Source organism: Ovis aries, chromosome X (genome assembly GCF_016772045.2).
Source record: "Ovis aries strain OAR_USU_Benz2616 breed Rambouillet chromosome X, ARS-UI_Ramb_v3.0, whole genome shotgun sequence".
Classification (NCBI taxonomy): domain Eukaryota; kingdom Metazoa; phylum Chordata; class Mammalia; order Artiodactyla; family Bovidae; genus Ovis; species Ovis aries.
Genome location: NC_056080.1, coordinates 11,756,619 through 11,776,762, shown reverse-complemented (window position 1 = coordinate 11,776,762; position 20,144 = coordinate 11,756,619). Strand labels below are relative to the sequence as shown.

Genomic DNA, 20,144 nt, shown 5'->3' with positions numbered 1-20,144 from the left:
TTAGTAGGTGGACACATTCTCGCTTTCCTTCCATTTACAGGTCAATGCCTTCGTCACTTCCAGGGCGAACAGGGAAATACCTGGGGAATCTTCTGTTTGGGAGTTGTCCTGAACCACCTTCCAACCTAGAATCTTAAAACAGAATATACTTTTATCCACAGGAATGTACACTCAGAATTCATTACCACACAAACAAGTTCTTAAATTTGGAAGAAAAACGAAATAGACAAGGAGGCATTCGTCTTTTTTGGAATCTGGTTACTAGCATAATTTGATTTTAGATAATTCTCTGACACCTTCAGTTCAACATCTTAAGCTAATTGGCCTCATAGTTATGAGGCCTAAGAAAGCAGTCGTGTGTTTCCATAATAGCAAGTAATTTTAAGAATTTTTAAGAATATAAGTTAGAAATAATATAAGTATTTTCACAGAAAAAGAATGTAAAACACATTTTCTAGCAAAGCAAATAACCATACACATAATTAAACATACAATTAACAACACATTTTCTTACTTAGAAAAACTTAAACCATGACACAAGGTGATTATTTGGATATTATTATTACAAAGGACTTAAATATACAAACTTGGTTGTGAAAGATCTGGCTAAGCAACTTAGGTAAAAGTCTATCTGTGATGTTATAGTTTCCAAGAAGTGCCATAAAAGTCAAATAGTTAAACATTTCTCTGTGCTGCTTTTTTTCTTTTTTCTTTTTTTAATTCTAGAAATGTTATATAAAGTGGTTCACCGTCATGTAGACACATCACATGTACTGGGGTGGGGAGGGCTGAACTGATACGTCCAAGTTTTATAGACTCAGTAATGAATGAGAAGACACAATGGTACTATATTTAAAGCAAGTATCAGTATATCGTATACAAGAAGGGCATCTCACAATAATGAGTCTGTTTGAACACCACAGTTTTTCAGATTGTATTTCTAAAATGGGGGAGATCTATCATATACTGTCAAAAAACAGAGAACTGACATAAAAAGCCATATATAAAGATATAAAAGATAACAGTAACATTCAACCATCCACAGGTAAAAGGCCATCTGGACATAAGCCTGAAACCAGCAAGACGCCATCCACTGCAATTTCTCCAGTCTTGCCCTTGCCACGTTAAGCTTCAAAAATGATCTGACAATGGAGAGGGAATAAAAAATTACTTGCAAAGATTTAAAGCAATGATAAAGTCCCACTATTTAATTGCTATTAAACCGAACACAATTCATATGTCCCTATTCCATAGAAACAGGCTTTGACATTGAATATATGGTCATGTATTTTCCGGATGCCTGGTATCTACACTGAGTGAATTACAATCAGAGAAAATAGGGCTCCTGCAACACCTAAAAGAATCTGGAAAGCCCTGGAAAGCTGAGAACAGTAAAGTTTAAGAGGAAATTTTGGAATTCCTTCCTTTTTAGAAGAAAAAAAAGCAACACTAAAGGAATAGAACAGTTTTCTTTTCAAAACCCAGGCTAGAAGAAATTTAATTATCGTCATGAATCTTCCTACTCCACTCGTGGGAATGCAAATTTGTACAGCCACTTGGGAGATCTGTGTGGTAGTCCCTTAAAATATAAACACAGAGCTACTGTATGATAGGCCAATCCCACTCCTAGGTGCACAGAAAACTGTAATTCGAAAAGACATATGCATTCCAATGTCCATTGCAGAGCTGTTTACAGTAGCCAAGTTATGGAAGCAACCTAGATGTCCATTGACAGATGAAGGGAAAAGAAGGTGCGGCATAATGGAATATTAGTCAGCCATAAAAAAGAATGAGATAATGCCATTTGCAACAATATGGATGGATCTAGTTGGTCCTACTGAATGAAGTAAGACATAGAAAGACAAATGTGATATGATTTATATATGCAATCTTAAAAAAATCATGGGAAAAATAGTACATATAAATGTATCTACAAAACAGAGCCACAGACATAGAAAACAAACAGGGTTACCAAAGGAGACAGGGGTAGGGAGGCATAAACTGGGAGACTGGGATTAACATATATACACTATCATATGTAAGATAGTAACTGGGAAGGTCTTTTGGTTAGGACTTGGAGCTTGCACTGTCAGGGCCCAGGTTCAATGCCTGGGCCAGGAACTAACATGGATGGACCTAGAGAATATCACATTAAGTGAAGTAAGTCAGACAGGGAAAGACCAACACCATGTGATGCCAGTCATATGTGGAATCTAAAATGTGACACAAATGTGGACTTCCCTGGCAGTCCAGTGGTTAAGACTCTGCAGTCCCAATGCAGGGGGCAAGGGTTTGATCCCTAGTCGGGGAACTAAGATCCTGCATGTGGCACATTGGGGCCAAAACATAAATAAAATAAAATATGAGACAAGTGAACCTATCTACAAAACAGAAACAGACTCGCAGACATAGAGGGCAGACTTGCGGTTACCAAGGTGGGGTGGGGGAGGGGTGGGTTGGGAATGTGGGGTTAGCAGATGCAAACTATTAGAGAATGGATAAACAGCGAGGTCCTCCTGTAGGGCACGGGGAACTCTGTTCAGTACCTTGTGACAAACCATAATGGAAAAGATTAGGAAGAAGCGTTACAGTTAAGTCCCCTACATATGAGCCTTCAAGTTTCTAGCTTTCAGAGATGCGAAGGTACCTTCCATTCAGGTTGGGCATGAGTGACATTACAGCTCGCCCTCCGCCTCCTATTGCTGACGGTCCTTCAGCTCTGCCAGCTCCCACCTCCTCGCCCTCCTCCATCGTAACTCTTCTTGCCTGTCCACTTGATGCCAGCCCCTGTGTGCCAGCTGTTGTACTGCACCACTCTGCTTTTTAAGGTACTGTACTGTAAGATTTAAAATGTTTTCTTTATTTGCCGTGTTTTTTTATGTATTACTTGTGTGAAAAGTATTATAAACCTATTACAGTACAGTACTATATAGCCAGTTGAGTTAGACGGGTACCTTGGCTAAATTGGTTGGACTTACAAATGTGTTCTAGGAAGAGAACTCACTCATATGCAGGGGACTTACTGTATATAGAGGTAGAACTCAATCACCTGTGCAGCAGAGATGAACACAACATTATAGATTAACTATACTTGAATAAAATAAATATTTTGGAAAATGACCTTCTGGTTTCCATTCATTGTGATAAGTGCTGGGCACAGAATCAATGAGCAGGATGTGCTTTTATGTAGTAAGGGATTTAGAGCCTGGTTTGGAAGGAAGCTGGTGGGAGGAGCCTGACACATGAGCAGTTCATTTCCACAGAGTATGATATGCCTGCACCTGACAAGTATTATCGTTAGTTGTGTATTTCACTCCAGAATATTAGCTCTTTAAGTGGAGGGGAAAGTCTTATTCATCTCTGTAGCCCCAGGGCCTAGGTACTTCAGGAAGTGTTTTGCTTTGTTTGTTAAGTCAGTGAAAAAGAATGTAAATATCTCATTTTATACAGTTTTCCTCAGAAAGAAGATATTCCTCTAGAAGCCAGGAGAAAGACACGGTGGGTGGGTGGAGTTTTCTGGTAGTCCAACTCCTAGAGACATTCTCAGGGCCCAGATTGACATTGCTTTAGTTTTCACTGGACCCAGAGACTGCCTGGTCTTCTTCCCCAGTTAGTAAGTTTGCCAGATTCAGAGAATAAAAGTCCAGAATGCCCTGTGGAGTTTGCATTTCACATAAACAACATGTCTGAGATATACTAAACAGCATGTGCTGATTATCTGAAATTGAGGCATCCTACATTTTATCTAGCAGCTCTACTAGCTACAGTCTTTTGTGACCCACTGTGGTAGGTTTCCCTTTTACTCCAGTTCAAGCCCACTTTGATCTGTCCTTGAGATTTCATCCTTCTAAAAATGCTGATTCAGCCTGTGTTGAGTGAACCTCAGGGTTATTTGCAAATCAGGTGTTTGTAAATAGGGAACTTCTATCCTCTACCTATATCCCACGTTGTAAAAGGAATTTTTGTTAGGAGACACCCAGGTTTCCTGATTGCATGTAAGGGCTTGCAAGGAAGGCTCTCAGGGAGGAATCAGTGTCAAGGAAGGATCTAGAAGGATCTTTTACCTGAGGGCTGGGCATATACCTCTCTAAAGAAGCACTTTGATGGGTAAAGAACCAGACTTCCTGAAAGTATAACAGTTGTTTCTAATTACAGAGTCAGCCTTAGATGACCAAAATTCTATTTATGCTCCAAATGGGATCTGCCAACCAAATGCTCTGCCTCAAAGGAAGTTAGAGCCCTTCAAAGGTAGACAGTGGAAAGTAGGCAACTCAGAGCTTCAGCAGAGAAAAATTCAAGGTTAACTGGAAAGAAAGAAATCCTCCAGCGATAGGTGGGCAAGTCCAGTCCAGGAGTTCAGAGTGCTGATCTGCTGCTCATTATGATTGCAGTGCTCTGAGGGGTGACGCTCCTAAAACTCCAGGTTTAGGGAGAGGTCATATTAATATTTCCTTTCCAGATTCCTTTCCCCTTCCTCCTAAACTCAAAAGAAAACCACAGAGCACCATAGCTGGTAACCTGGGGAAAAGAAACAACTTCCTTCTACCTTTTCCCCGAATACTCTTAAACCTTATACAAAGTCCTACATCTGTGTCTCAGCAGCAGGGGAGTGAATACGGAAGAGGTTTGCTGGAGAATCCTTTACGGGGTAGGTGGCTGGGAAATGGACTAAGTCAATCATTTATCAGGGGAGACTTGGGAAGGTCTAAAAGCTTCCAAAGGTGACAAACAACCCTGACTTCACAAGCAATGAGAACAATTACCCTTGAATCATTGGATAGCTTTAATTCCAGGGCCAGATCACAGGACATGGATCAGTGAAGACTACATACCATTATCTCTGTCTGCAGGATTCCAGTCGAAATCATCTTCTATATCCTGTTTCCAGTCACAGACGCCATGGTCAAAGGTGTAGTCAACTGAGATATTTAAATGTGCTGAGAAAAAGGGTGCATTTCAGCATCATTAAGCAGATTAGGAAATGTTTTAACATTGGGATCTTTGGAAGGCGTAGCCATGTTTGTAGTTGCTGTCAAGAGTTTAGGGAATTTGGGACTCAAAGATGGAAACTATTATCTGTAGGATGGGTAAACAACAAAGTCCTACTGCATAGCACAGGGGACTATATTCAATATCCTATGACAAGCCATAATGGGAAAGAATGCAAAAATAAATATATACATATGAATGTATAACTGGATCACTCTGCTGTGCAGCGGAAACTAACACAACATTGTCAATGAAATGTATTTCAATTAAAAAAAAGTTTAGCGAAGTATGGCTGTCTTGGTATCCATTTTGTTTGGCCCTGCAGTCTGTGAGGGCCTTAAACTGGCACTAGCCCTTACACAAGTGCAAGTCCTAGATAGGAGCCTATGGAGTCACTTGTAAAAGTGAGTTGCTCATATGACCTTCCCAATGTCCCCTGTGATTGACACCCTCCCCTGCTTCCCAGGGCCTTGTGTCTGCCTTAGATAAGGGCCCCCTGAAGCTTACTAATACCCCAATTGTTTTCGTTGGAATCCGTCAATGCAACCTTAGCCCAGCAAGCCCAAAGCACTACACACACATGGACCCTCATAGAGGCGTGTGCCCCACGTTCTGCCTGGACTTCCCTCTAGGGCCCCTGGAGGCCACGCCATGTCGTTCCCCAAGACCTGGAGTAATAAACTTGCTATTTCAATTTCTTTCGTGGTCTTTTGTTGAACCATCTGGCACCCAGGGGCTTGATCTAACAAATGTTCATTTAAGAAATCCTAACAACTGCATGGAGTACAGAGTCAGCTAGCACAACCTTTGACCCAGTGCTCCCAGTTACTTTTATGTAGATTGGGGTCAGCAAACTAACATCCTGGCCCACTGCTTGTTCTTGCAAATAAAGTTTTATTGAAACACACCACGCCTATTCATTTACAGATTGTGGCTGCTTTTGAGCTGCAGTGATAGAGCTGACAGATGCAACAGAGAGCGTATGGTTCCCAAAGCCTGAAATAGTCACCCTCTGGCCCTTTACAGAAAACAGTCTTGACCTCTGATGTAGGTGTCAGAAGTTACCACTGGGAAAAAGAGGAAAGACTGAGATGTTTCTGATTTGTAACGAATGCCAGGCTCTGGCTTGGAATGGGGGGCTTTTGCAGTTTATACTAAGGAATAAAGGAAGGGCAAAGAAAGGGGAAAAGCTGAAGAGATAAGGGGCAGCAACTGGTTGTTGATGCATTAATGATTTGCAAAGCATTTTCACATACATTACATCATTTGATGTGGCTGCCACAAAAATTCTCCCATCATGCCCATTTTCAAGAAAGTAAAACTGAGAGTCATAAGTGACTTGACCAAGTCCTTCAAACACTGAGGGCTGGAACTAGACCTGACTCCTAAACGAGGTTGGAATCCAGGCTGTCCATCTACATATATCTAAGCCAGTACAAACACACGGCCTCTTCTCTCACTTTCCTTTCTTCTTAACGCATATTTCCCCTATTCCAGAAAAGATATTTTATTTCTGTCTAACTTCTAAAATTAAAAGATGCCAGGTAATGCTTGCTTCCATTCTTCAATATTCTTTATGAGTGCTAGTACTCCTAAAATATACTCACTCCTAATATATGTTACTCACCTTTGTGTTTCTGATGGGATGATGAAGTTTTTCTTTGCACCAGAACCAGATCAACTTCACTCGCTTCATTCACCTTAGAGGCTAACAATGAACACTCGATCAGTAAAAAAAAATCCCTAAAGCCCCACATACTAAGAAGGTATGAATCAATGAATGAAGAGGGTTTATCATATATGGCTTATCATACATAGCCGGCTATTTGTAACCATGGGCTCCACAGCCACAGATTCAACCAATGACAGGTTGAAAATGTATTTTTAAAAAAATTCAGAAAGTTCCAAAGAGCAAAACTTGAATTTGCCTTGCATACCAGGAAACCATTTACATAGTATTTACATTGTACTAGGTCTTTTAAGTAATCTAGAGACTACTTAAAGTATGGGGGAGGATGTGTTTAGGTTATATATGAATACTGCACCATTTTATATAGAACTTGAGCATCCATGGATTTTTGTGTCTGCAGGGGTTCCTGGGACCAATCCCCCAGGGATACCAAGGGACAGCTGTGTTCTACTCACAGAGTAGGTTACAGCAGTGTTTCCCCCAATCCCCCAGGGATACCAACGGACAGCTGTGTTCTACTTACAGAGTAGGTTACAGCAGTGTTTCCCTAACATTTCCAAAGCATTCATATCGGTGCCAGTTTCCACATCTAGAACATCTTTTTTGAAAGGTGTCCCCAGTGGACCCCATTAGGCATCACCTAGCTAACCTAAACACAGCATGTTAAAAAGCAGAGACATGACTTTGGAGACAAAGATCCATAGAGTCAAAACTATGGTTTTTCCGGTAATTATATATAGATGTAAGAGTTGGACCATAAAGAAGGCTGAGCACTGAAGAACTAATGCTTTCAAGCTGTGGTGTTGGAGAAGATTCTTGAGAGTCCCTTGGTCTGCAAGGCGATCAAACCAGTCAATCCTAAAGGAAATCAATCCTGAATAGTCATTGGAAGGATTGATGCTGAAGCTGAAGCTCCAATACTTTGGCCACCTGATGGGAAGAACTGACTCCTTAGAAAAGACCTTGATGCTGGGGAAGATTGAAGGCAGGAGGAGAAGGGGACAACAGAGGATGAAACGGCTGGATGGTGTCACTGAATCAATGGACATGAGTTTGAGTAGGCTCCAGGAGATGGTGAAGGACAGGGAAGCCTGGCATGCTGCAGGCCATGGGGTCGCAAAGAGTTGGACACTGCTGAGCGACTGAACAACAGCAATGGGGCAAGCACAGACAAGGCAAAATAGAGAGGGAGCAATGGATGCCTGGTGAGAATGGAAGGGAAAGTCTCAGGCTGGGTCAACATGGAAATCCCCCTGCAGGGGCCGAGGCTGATGATGGCTCTGGACAGTCACCAGTGACGATGGTGATTCTCCAGCTCATGTAGTAATCTGAAGCTTAAGCTCTAAATAGAATGTTCCTCTATTTTACCTTTTAAAATTATAACCACACAACTCTGACATTCTCCTTTCACTGAGTGTGCCTGTAAAAAGTGCCTTGAAGAAGGAAAAAGGTAGAGCTCAGCAAATCTACCTGGGTGGGGGGCATCTCTCTGGGGTTTAGGGGTGCACTGCACCCAGAGCTGGGCAGCCAGATGGCTGAGCTGGCAGGACAAGCAGGTCTCCTTGGTCAGGAGCAGAAGGAGGGGCTGCATCAAATAGGACACATCCCAGGTAAGTGGAAAGGACTGACCTTCTGTGCATCCCACAGCAGCAAATGTGATTTTGTTCTGCAGAAGATGTTAGTTTCCAGACCGTATAGACAACCCTGCTTCTTAAAATTTAAAGCTGACCCCATCTTACTTAGGCTTCCCTTGCGGCTCAGGCAGTAAAGAATCTGCCTGCAATGTGGGAGACCAGGGTGCGATCCCGGGGTTGGGAAGATTCCCTGGAGTAGGGATTGGCTACTCATTCCACGGGCAGAGGAGCCCCGTGGACTTCAGTCCTTGGGGTGGTAAAGAGCTGGACACGACTGAGCGACCAACTGTCACACTTCACTTCACCATCTTAGTTACGGCATCTTCCTCTTTCCTGTCATCTGCCAGGGAAAACTACAATTCACTTTTCGTGAGATGCATAAATTAACAAAAATCATACTTGATACTCACAAAATACATCTCCACGAAGGCTTTGTTCCTGCTCCACATGGTTCTCATCTCTGTTCTCATCCTCCAGCCTTTCTTTCTTTCTGTTTCCATTCCGCTTCTTTTCTCTGTGAGGGTTCCCATCTCTGGAAACACTCTCTTCAGAGATGAAGGGCTCCAAGTCAACCTTTGGGGTGGGCGTCCCTCTGGGTTCTGCAATGTTTTTCATTTTTACCTTCTTTCTCATGCTATTCTTGTGAGCAAGCAACTTCTTAATTCTGTCCTTGATGGTACCAGGTGCTCTGAGGAATTCTTTCACAGAATTTTCGGGGATAACTAAAACCAACAGTAAAAGAGAAGTTCCACATTGACCAACAGTCAGATCTCTCACAAAAATGGAGCATTAAAAAAATGTCAAAGTGCAGTCAATGAATGCTTCCAGAATCAACACATATGAGGCTCAATCATCTGATATTTTAGAAAGAACTGCATTTGCATCTGGTTTAAGTGGTTCCAATGGTTACAGCAGGATCTTAACTACCTTAATTGTTCAAAGACAAACCTTCGTTTTGCTTCATAAACCATGATGATGAAATACCTGCTCCTACCAAGCTGGGTTACAGATCACAACGTGATGAATTTTCCAGAATCCTCTAATATTGCTGCTTTCACATTGGTATCTGTCAAAGCTGCTGCTGCCCAGGGAGCCCTGTATTTGTTTAAATGTGATGTTAAAAAATTATAGCTAGCATTATGTTGAACGATATGTACATTGTCAATAATGAGCCATTTGTGACCTACAAAAATGGTGATTTTTGATTCAGTGAATACATATATTTGAATTTCTTCACCTCAACCAACTAGTTTCAAAAGCTAAATGATTTTACTTATTGGTTATTTATAGAGAGGCATCTATATTTAGTTTTACATTCATTTCATATTTCTCACCACTAAATTAAATTCTTTTTTAAAATGCATCTTTGTGGTAACGATAACCCTGTATGTGAGACAGCAAAAGAGACACAGATGTATAGAACAGTCTTTTGGACTCTGTGGGAGAGGGAGAGGGTGGGATGATTTGGGAGAATGGCATTGAAACATGTATAATATCATATATGAAATGAATCGCCAGTCCAGGTTCGATGCATGATACTGGATGTTTGGGGCTGGTGCACTGGGACGACCCAGAGGGATGGTATGGGGAGGGAGGAGGGAGGGGGGTTCGTGGCAGATTCATGTTGATGTATGGCAAAACCAATACAATATTGTAAAGTAATTAACCTCCAATTAAAATAAATAAATTTATATTAAAAAAATAGAACCTAAAAAAATAAATAAAATGCATCTTTGTAATAGACTGACAGACATAGAAAGCAAATTTATGATTACTAAAGGGGAAAGGGAGGGAGAGAGAAAATAGGAGTTTGGGATTAACAGACACACACTACTACTTATTGATAAAATAATCAATAAGGACCCTACTATATAGCACAATCCCTGGTTGGGGAACTACAATTCCCACATGCTATGGAGCAGCTAAGCCCACATGCCACAACTAGAGACCCTGTGCACTGCAATGAAAGATTCTGTATGCTGCAACTAAGATCTGACACAGCCAAATAAATCAATAAGTGCCCTGCTGACTTTAAAGCACAGCTAGGATAAAAGGAGGGCATTTATGAGGGTGAAATGGGTGAATACATGTCAATTACTAAGATCAGTGCTCAACATATATTGAGCCTGTGTTTACTATTATTTTTAGAATTCATCACCAGAATGTCGAAAATCTCCTACTAAGTTAAATTCTTTTCCAGATCATACCTCTTCTGCTTATGTTATTATTGAAGGAAAAAGTATTGGAATGCCCTGTTGTACTCACACCTATATTCTTGAATATGCTCTGTAAAATGTGAATGTCAAATGATTACAGCATATTTTCAATGACTAAAGAAGCTGCTTTCCGATGGGAACCGTCATCGAATTTTGGTAAAGAAGCCATTGTCACTATTACTCCTCCTATGAGTGCATGGTTGTAGAGCATTTAATCCATTCTGGGCTGGAGTTAAGCCCTACACGTGGGTGTTTATTTATTGTGAATGGATTATTTCATGTAATAGCCAAAACAGTATTAAGGGTCAGACACTATTATGGGCTTCCCAGGAGACATAAGAGACACAGGTTCCATCCCTGGGCTGGGAAGATCCCCTGGAGAAGAGCATGACAACCCGCTCCAGTTGCCTGGAGAATCCCATGGACAGAAGAGCCTGGCAGGCTATAGTCCATAGTGTCGCAAAGAGTCGGATATGACCAAAGCGACTTAGCATGCATGCACGCACTGTTTTGAAGAGAGAAGCTGAGATCCTAAAAGGTTAGTTTGCTCTCAGAGCAGAGGCAGTATGCTAGGGAGCCAGGAATCAAGCCAAGTTAATTTGACTCCAGAAGCCATGCTCTTGGTAACTAAATGACACAGTGTCCTTTCTTAAATTGACTGATACTAACAAAGTTGGGTAGTACTAGAGTTTTGATTTCCTTAGAATGATGTATAGCTGCTGTCAAACTAAGACCAAATGATCTAATGGTGCCTTATTAATAGCCACATATTCCCGGTGGCTCAGATGGTAAAGAATCTGCCTGCAATGCAGGAGACCCGGGTTTGATCCCTGGGTTGGGAAGATCCCCTAGAGAAGAGAATGGCTACTCACTCCAGTATTCTTGTCTGGAGAATTCCATGGACAGAGGAGCCTGGTGGGCTACAGTCTATGGGGTTGCAAAGAGTCAGATATGACTGAGAGACTAACACATACACACACGTATAAGAACAGTAAAAAAATACACACATCCACATTCAGGTTGCATTGTTCTTTGGATACAGATGGTGCATAAGGATAATTGACTAACTCCTCTTCTGTACTGCCATCTAGGGTCTGGACTTTTTCAAAAGCAACACACTCATAATAAAAGCTGCTTTCTTATTGTATACAAGCAGTTCACACAGATACAAATGGATTTTACAACAGAGCATTTTATAATGCTGAACACTAATTAGATGTGATTCTCTCATTTTTCTATGACTTTTCTTTGCATGGAAGGGCGGATTTCGGCCATCCTTTAAGCAGTGTGTGTTAAGACGTTAAGATCAATTTTCAAAAAAGACATGGCTGTTTATTTTACAGAGAATCAATCAAAGCAGAATGGAAAAGGACTGGGCAAATAACATATTGAGTGGTCTGAAGATAGTTTTCTCTTGTAAATAAACATTTTGGCAAAAGACTAGAGAAATGATTCTGCCGCAGAATGGATAGTAACAAAATGAATGATTTTTCAGATATCAATCAGAATATTGTGATAAGTTTGAGGTTTTCAAGAATCAACAAAAATCTGTTTTAAACTGCTCCCCTAAATAAGCTTAGAGTTGGATGACCAAAGGAAAAAAAAGTTTTCTTCGCATAAGAAATGTTTAGGTTGACCAAAATAACAAACATCTCCTGCAACTCTATGTCAAACAAACAAGCCAATCAGGAAAATGGACATTTCTTCAAAGAAGACATACAGATGGCCAAAAACCACATGCGAAGATGCTCAACATCACTAAGTATCAGAGAAATGCAATCAAAACTACAACGAGGTATCACCTCACACCAGCCAGAATGGCCATCATCAAAAAGTCCACAAATAGTAAGTGCTGGAGAGGGTTTGGAGGGAAGGGAAGCCGCCTATACTGTTGGTGGGAATGTCAGTTGATACAGCCACTGTGGAGAACAGTATGGAGAGCACTTTAAGAGCTACAAACAGAGCTGCCATATGATCCAGCAATCCCACTCCTGGGCATATATCCAGAGAAACTGTAATTCAAAAATATACATGCACTGCTAAGCTCCTAGCACTATTTACAACAGCCAAGACATGGAAACAACCTAAATGCCCATCAACAGAGGGGTGCGTAAAGAAGAGGTGGTACATATATACAATGGAAAACTACTCAGCCACAAAAAAGACACAACAAGGCCATTTGCAGCAACATGGATGGACCAAGAGATGATCATACGAAGTGAAGTCAGTCAGGTAGGGGAAGACAATTTCACATGATAGTACTTACACATGGAATCTAATTTTAAAAAGTGATACAAATGACCTTATTTACAAAACAGAAACAGACTCACATATTTCGGAAACGAATCTATGGTTATCAAAGGGGAAAGGTGGAGGGGTGGATAAATTAGGAGGCTGGGGTTAACATATACTCACTACTGTACATATACACACACACACACACACATATATATCAGAGTCACTTTGCTGTACACCTGCAACTAACACAACATTGTACACAAACTACACTTCAATAACCTCACTGGAGCCAGGGGTCTCCGAGGAATGGTGGCCTGGCCCCTTCTGAGCACTCGCTAAAGGGCCACCACGGGGCCCATTTCAGATAGAAACACTGAGTTTAGAGAGGTGAAGCACCTGGCGAAAGACCACAGGCAGTACGGGGTGCAGCTCGGATTCAAATTCAGGCCTTCCTAGCCCTAAGCTGGGCTGTCAACCAGACGACCTGAGACGGGCGAGGCCAGAATTGACATGGGCAAAGTTGGTGGCGTGAAGGAGCCCTTGACCACTGATCCTGTGTGGGAGGTTTACTGATTCCGTCCCTTCTCTGCAGGTCTTTCAAAATTATGGCATCTTTCCCTCCATCCCACCTACCCATGTACATCCCCGCACAGGAAGCCAGTCTCTCAGCCTTTCTTTGAACACAGTTTCAGAAGGACACCACGGGCCTGTCTACACAGAGGGATGGAAACCACAGCAGCAAGCTGCTGGACCCGAGGAGTCGCTGAATCCCACCTCCAACCCAAGGGGGTCCCTCCTGGAGGCCATGGTCCCCACTCCACAGATTCTCTTCACTCTGAGATCACTGATGGGGAAATTTGTCAGAGAGAACACAGTTCCCCCCGTGGCCTACTTCGGCTATGGGAAAGCACTTTTTCTTTTGTTGTTGTTCAGTCGCTCAGTCATGGCCGACTCTTTGTGACCCGATGGACTGCAGCACACCAGGCCTCGCTGTCCACCACCAACTCCTGGAGTTTGCTCAAACTCGTGTCCATTGAGCCGGGGATGCCGTCTCTCCACCTCATTCTCTGTCTTCCCCTTCTCCTCCTGCCTTTAATCTTTCCCAGCATCAGGGTCTTTTCCAGTGAGTTGGCTTCTTTTCTTTACGTTCCTCAAAATATTGACAGGCACTATGTCTGCTTTTCCACACCTTTTTTTCCCTTTTTTTCCAGGTTAAACGCCGCCCAGTTCTTTTGGAAGTTCTTCGCAGAATGTGATTTCCAGACTCATCTCCTTTGCTTATACTCCTGTGTACATCATCTCATCCAGTGCCGCTGGGGTATGATGAATCTTTTATGAGTGTGGTGCTCAGAGTCCATCATGGTGTGTGGACTGTTCATTTTTGCCATCACTGAGTTCGGCTCTGTTGTCATCAGGAGTATCAGCCAGGTCGGGGTACAGGATGGGATACGGTCAAGGGACGACTTACAGCCATATTTATTGGAATATGTGGCTATGCTCCTAAGGCATCTATGAGAGAGTGGAGTCAGGGTGGCCGACAAGTCTTGGCACACAATGAGCCAGTGCTAAAAGGGACGTGATCAAAGGATAAGCCAGGTGACTAAACAGAGTGGAACACGGTTGGTCAGGCACGTGACGGACCTGTAATCTTTGCTGGCTGGTCTCGGAAGGTATTCCGGGTGCTCACCGTGATTTCTAGTTTTCTTCTCTTTCAGGATGCATGACAGGATTAGATATATTTTCTCCCCTGCTTCCAAGCTTAATCATGATTGTCCACACTTCTTTAACTGCTGTGATGAACCCTCAGCCTCGGATTGACACCATGGTACCATAAGACAGTGGGACCTCTGCCAGCCTAAGTGACAGTGTGGACAAGAAACGCCCTGACGACTCTCTCTGGGTGTAGCATAAGTGGCAAAAGAAACTGTGATTATTGTTGCAGCTTTTGACAGCAGTGATGTTTTCTTGTTATACATTGAGTGTATCAGAGTTTACCAGCTGAGCATTAAAGAATTCATCAGCAGAAACCATGGGACTTGACTCTACATCAAAAGGAAAAGTGAACAGAGGCTTGAGGAGGATGACAAAGGGAGGTGCGCTTCACTGTACTTTTTTTCAGTTATACGTTCTGAAAAAAGTCCTGACTCACATGGTTAAAAACCTTCTCCGGTTCTAAGCCACTGACTCTTCAGGACTGTTTGGTATTGCCCCATAACCGAGCCTCTCCTGACTGATACATTTGCTCAGTGTCATCATCCTCAAATTTTATTTTCAGTATTTGAAAACATGTCGTGAGCAGAAGACCCTTCAGAATCCCTGTGGTGCTTTCAGTGCAGTGCCTACAACTTCTGTGAGAACTGGAGGTGTGGTCTGAGTAGCTGAGAAGGCCAGTCGGAGGCGGAGTTAAGTTTCCAAACACCCTATGCAGGCTTCCTGCTCCCCTTCAGCTCCCAACACACCAGAGGGGAAGGAGCAGGGAGAAGGAAGGGAGGAAGGAGACAAGGAGCAAATGCTTCCTGGGGAAGAGCGAAGATGCGGTGACCGCGGGTACTCACGGGCGCACTGCAGTCCGCTGCCTTTATACCCCTGCTTGCACTTGCACTTGAAGGATCCCTGGGTATTGAGGCAATTGGCATGGAGGCTGCACGCGTGGGTATTCGCAGCACATTCATTTATATCTGAAAATGTGAACAGTCGCATGAATCATCTTGTGGTAACAGCACTTGCTGAAAGGCTATCCCCTGAACCTGAGTCACTCCAGGGCCAACCACTCCACCCAGCCAGGCAACCCTGTGTGGCCGGGGAACTGAGAAGCGCTGAGCATGCCTGGCGCCTTGGCCCAAAGCCCTGGCTTTGCTTGCTGCCCGGTATGGAGGGAGGGTGTCTGCAGCTCACCTCCCCCACGGCAACCTCCTCTCCTGCTTATCAACGCTCCTGACATCTCTACGTTGTTTGGGTTTGATTGCTTAACATTGTCATCGGCCAAACTTACCACTAAATAACAATATCAGAAAGTCAATTCTATACATGGAAGGGCTTGGGACTCCTAGCCCACAAAGAACAAGACGGGCTAGGAAGCACTGACATCATCTGAAAAATGTGAACCTTTTGTTCACAGGCTGCCAGGAGCAGGGGTTAGGCCGGTCTGAGCTTGTCTGTTGGGTTTAGACTCAGAAAGTTTACTGAATTCCACCCATGTGACAGCTTCCTTGGCCTTCTGTTCCCTCCTGCTTTTTTTCTATACTTCTCGAGGGCTTCCCATGGGCGCTTGTGGTAAAGAACCCACCGGCCAACGCAGGAGACATGGGTTGGATTCTTGGGTCGGGAAGATCCCTGGAGAAGGAAATGGCAACCCACTCCGGTATTCTTGCCTGGAGAATATGCACACAAAACAGGCTATTGTTTGCTTGTTCAATTAATTAATTTCTCTATGGCTGTGCCACATGGCATGTGGGATCCTAGCTACCTGATCCCTGATCAGGGATTGAATCTGTGCCACCCTGCAGGTGAAGTGCAGAGTCTTACCCACTGGACCGCCAGGGAGGTCCCCTAGGCTATTGTTTTTAACTCAGCCACAAGGGGGCTCAGGTGCTGATCTTAATCACTTCTTAAATCAGAAAGATTTGCTTCCTTTGACAGCTCCGCATGTGGACTCCCACCCTGTCCTGTGGCATCTCCCTCTACGTCTTAGGAAACAGGCTCCAACTCTGTGACCCAGCCTGGAGATGGACCCCAGAGATGGTGGGTTCTGGAGCATCTTGGAGGATCCCAGCTCCAAGAAGTGAAGATGTTACAAGCCGGATTAGGATGGCCTTCCAGCTTGAGGGAAGAGCTATGGAGGCTTCATACGATGTGTTCAAAACGCAGGAATGGATATTGCCCCAACACGATTACACAGGACACGTCCTGGTCAGCTCTGAGCTTAGGGTGGAAAGAAACCCCACTTTCCCCGCTGCTGTCAGCTTTCCGTGTTACGCACACACGTGTGTCATGTGCACGTTATGTAAACAGGAATCTCCGGGGGGCCGAGATGCCTGCAGGACCAGCCCCATCCATGCTCTATCAAGGGCAATGGGAAGCCGTGCAAGGGCTCCCCAAATACCCCACTTCACTTGCTCATTGAGACTTGGAATTCCTTCCCTAGGGGACAGGATTTCTGATTTCACCCATATCAGGCCGAGAGCTGAGTGATACCCCAGTCTTATCATAGAGTGATCTTGAGGACCCCAGAAAGCAAACATTTTAGGGGACGCAGAGCTGGAACCATGGAAGGGTTGAAGGAGGAGCGAGGAAAGAGAACATTGCACCTCCTTCATTCATTTTTCAAAAGCCACTCCTGAGGGAGACTCAGGCAAGGGCCACTGAGGTCAAGATTAAGCAGGACTTGTTATGCCTCCTTTTATCAAATATAAATATGCTTCACTGTCCTCATTTTTAGGGCTTCCCAGGTGGTGCTAGAGGTAAAGAAGCCACCTGCCAATGCAGGAGACGTAAGAGATGCGGGTTCGATCCCTGGGTTGGGAAGAACTTCTGGAGGGGGAAATGGCAACCCACGCCAGTATTTTTGCCTGGAGAATCCCGTGGACAGAGGAGCCTGGAGGCCTACGGTCCATAGGGTCACAAAGAGTCTGACACAACTGAAGTAACAGCACTTTTAGCTATACCTGGAGATAGAACCAAAAATATAAACAGAACAAAACCGATCAATTTCTTTCAAAAAACCCACAAAAATCATCTCAAGCTATTTATCTCCATAATAGAGCTACAGAGACTGCGATTCTTTACTTCAAACTTTGATGAACCTGGTTTCATGTAATTCATGTCATCAGAGTTCCAAATGACAAAAATTTAAAAAACATAACTTTCTCTGTGTTGTTAAGATGGTCAGTACAGTAGATGGTTCCACTAATAGGCTGAACTGATGTAGAAATATCTGTATGAAAGCCTCTAGGTTTCTTACCTACACAATCGTACCGGCCACTGATATATTTCAGTTCGAAACCAACATGACATTTGCAATAGTAGCTTCCAAATGTGTTCACACATCTTCGATTGTAGGGACAGAAGGCTTTATCAGAGACACATTCATCGATGTCTAGGATGGAGAACCAGGACACGTTAGACACACCAAGAAAGCACTGTCCCTCCAACACACTCTCGTGCCCGCACCCAGAGCACACAGCGCGCACACACACGCGTGGTTTCTTCACTGGAAAACTCTGATTATTCTGCTACCAAGTTCCTATCCTCCGGGAAGAGTTCTGGATCCCCGAGGCACTTCCACTGGATTTCTATCCCTTTGTACAGCTTATTTTAGAGGTATTATCTTGCTGTAATGGCATTACTTCTAGTCACATTTTCTCTCTCATTAGGCCCTGCCTTTTCTGGGGCAGGGAACATATGGCTGGCACTTGGTACATAGACACTCCGTTTTGCTGAAGGAATTAATATTCTTCCAGCCCACGAACATTCAAAGCTTGCATTTTTCAAAAGAATTATTTCATTAGCAACCACCTCCAAATCCTGTCATATTGCTCCAAAGCATAGAAACACGGTTTTTAAAGAGTGTAGTGATACATAAATGGTGGGTCAAGTGGCATGAAGCCATGATGCAACTTAGGAGACAAGAGGCTTCCTTCCTTTGCTACCGCGGAAAGTCACATCACAGAGGGGCTGACAGCTATGCTGACCAAACCGTTAAGACTCATTCTTTGCCTTAACTTTCAGATGTCTAATCAAATAAATTTGGAACCATCGTTTTGGAACAGTGGTTAAACAAGAAATGTGGTGCTGGCTTGTTGTTCTTTTTGCATTCTAGATATAACTAACGAGTAAGTGTTGGCTTGACCAAAATTATTTTTCAGGGATCACTTTCATATACATCAAGTTGCTCCTCCAATACAAATGGCCCTCGACAGATCAAAGAGGTGGGTGAACACTCGGATTTGTTTGGTCAAGAATTGGCCTTGACATAAATCTGATTTTACTGAAGAGCACTAAACCCTGTGAATTGAATTAAATATTTGCCTCCTCTCAAAGAGCAGAACCAAAATCTTAATTTATACAGACTTCTTATTAAAGTGGTTAACTGATTTAGGATCTATTTGGGTGAGCTTTCTAAATGTGGTTTATCAAGTTATGTATCAATACATTTAGGGTAAATAAACACCAACCAGCTCAGCTGAAAAATATTTCTATTGTAGTCCAGAAGTTAGAATATTAAATCATAGTGCTATTTGCTTGCTTCCATCAAAAAAGATTAAGAACTCTTTCAACATTCTGTTTGGTTTGACATCCCATATTAACGCTATGTGTTAACTGTCATAATATCTATCTTTGGTACAATATAGTTAAATACACTAAGATTATATACCACTTGGTAGATGAAGTAAAAAGTGCAGGGTAAATATACAAAAATAAAATTACTTCTATCTTTTTCCATTATGGCATCAGGCAACCCAACAAATTATAGAGAAGTGTTTTCTCTAGCACGGCAAAGTGTGTCTGGAACATACGTGCTATAAATGTCATGCAAATGGACATAAATCTGTCATTTCAGAAACTTTCGATGTCTAGTCCACAAGTAGGTTGTGATGGATGAAAAAGGAGGAGTGGAGTAAAGGGCGAAGTCAGGGGAGGAGGTAACTCCAGATACTCTACCTAGACAGGCTCTTCCATTGTGGGCCAAGCGGAGGCCCGGAGATGGACACAGACAGCGTGGCCCCTCTTCCGTGTCTTTACAGCCGTACTGGCAGTTGGTCATGGCACAGGTCCAAGAGTCTGTGAAAAGAGGCACGGGTTAGCCTTTTCCCCAGGAGATGATAAAAAAATACTAAGGAACGATCCCTGACCCCTGAGATATGAAATGTAACACATGGAATGGTATCAGAGGATAAGCTTCATCATCTAAGTCCCAGATGGAGATCCAAATGAAATCTGTGCAGGGGTGGTGTCTTGGTGGCCCCATGGTTGATTCTGTTGGCCAGTGAATTGCACCTGACTGTCTTTAGGCAGAACATGCACCCCTAAGTCACCAAAGACGGAATCTCTCTCTCTTCCTATATAAGCTCCTTTACATCACCTGACTGGTCTCTGCTATTGGCTGAAATGCAACCTCTGATGGAGATGATTCATTTGAATAAATAGGGTAAAAAATGCCAATTCTACCCATCTCTCCATTCATATCTAGCCTCCGTGAGAGTCACTCAAATCACAAAACCTTGTCTTGTAGGTGTGTGTATTAAAACACGCAGCAGATAAGGCTGATCAGCTACCCAAAAGCCATTACTGAGGCTGAAAAGACAGTTCCACATCTTTTCCCTAGATTCCCATGCAGCAACAAGGGAGTCGCCATATGATTCGGTCATAGCCAAAGAG

The 20,144-nt window shown here is 43.1% G+C and overlaps 1 protein-coding gene across 1 annotated transcript; it reads right to left on the bottom strand.

The window, feature by feature from the left end:
- LOC114111413 (epidermal growth factor-like protein 6) lies at nucleotides 1–19,538 on the bottom strand. Its single transcript, XM_042241964.2, has 7 exons — nucleotides 19,428–19,538; nucleotides 17,728–17,862; nucleotides 15,323–15,445; nucleotides 8,724–9,035; nucleotides 6,617–6,697; nucleotides 4,833–4,937; nucleotides 1–125 (listed from the first exon to the last, which is right to left on the bottom strand). Exons 1-7 carry the CDS (start codon nucleotides 19,528–19,530, stop codon nucleotides 1–3), a joined length of 984 nt encoding a protein of 327 aa, XP_042097898.1. The 5' UTR covers nucleotides 19,531–19,538.
- Nucleotides 19,539–20,144: the final 606 nt, after the last annotated feature.

Coding starts and splice junctions, on each gene's coding strand:
- LOC114111413 (XM_042241964.2), bottom strand. CDS start 19,530: ATGACCAACTGCCAGTACGGCTGTAAAGACACGGAAGAGGGGCCACGC. Junction 15,446..17,727: donor TGGCCGGTACGATTGTGTAG/GTAAGAAACCTA, acceptor TCACATTTTCAG/ATATAAATGAATGTGCTGCG. Junction 9,036..15,322: donor CAGCGGACTGCAGTGCGCCC/GTGAGTACCCGC, acceptor TGTTGGTTTTAG/TTATCCCCGAAAATTCTGTG.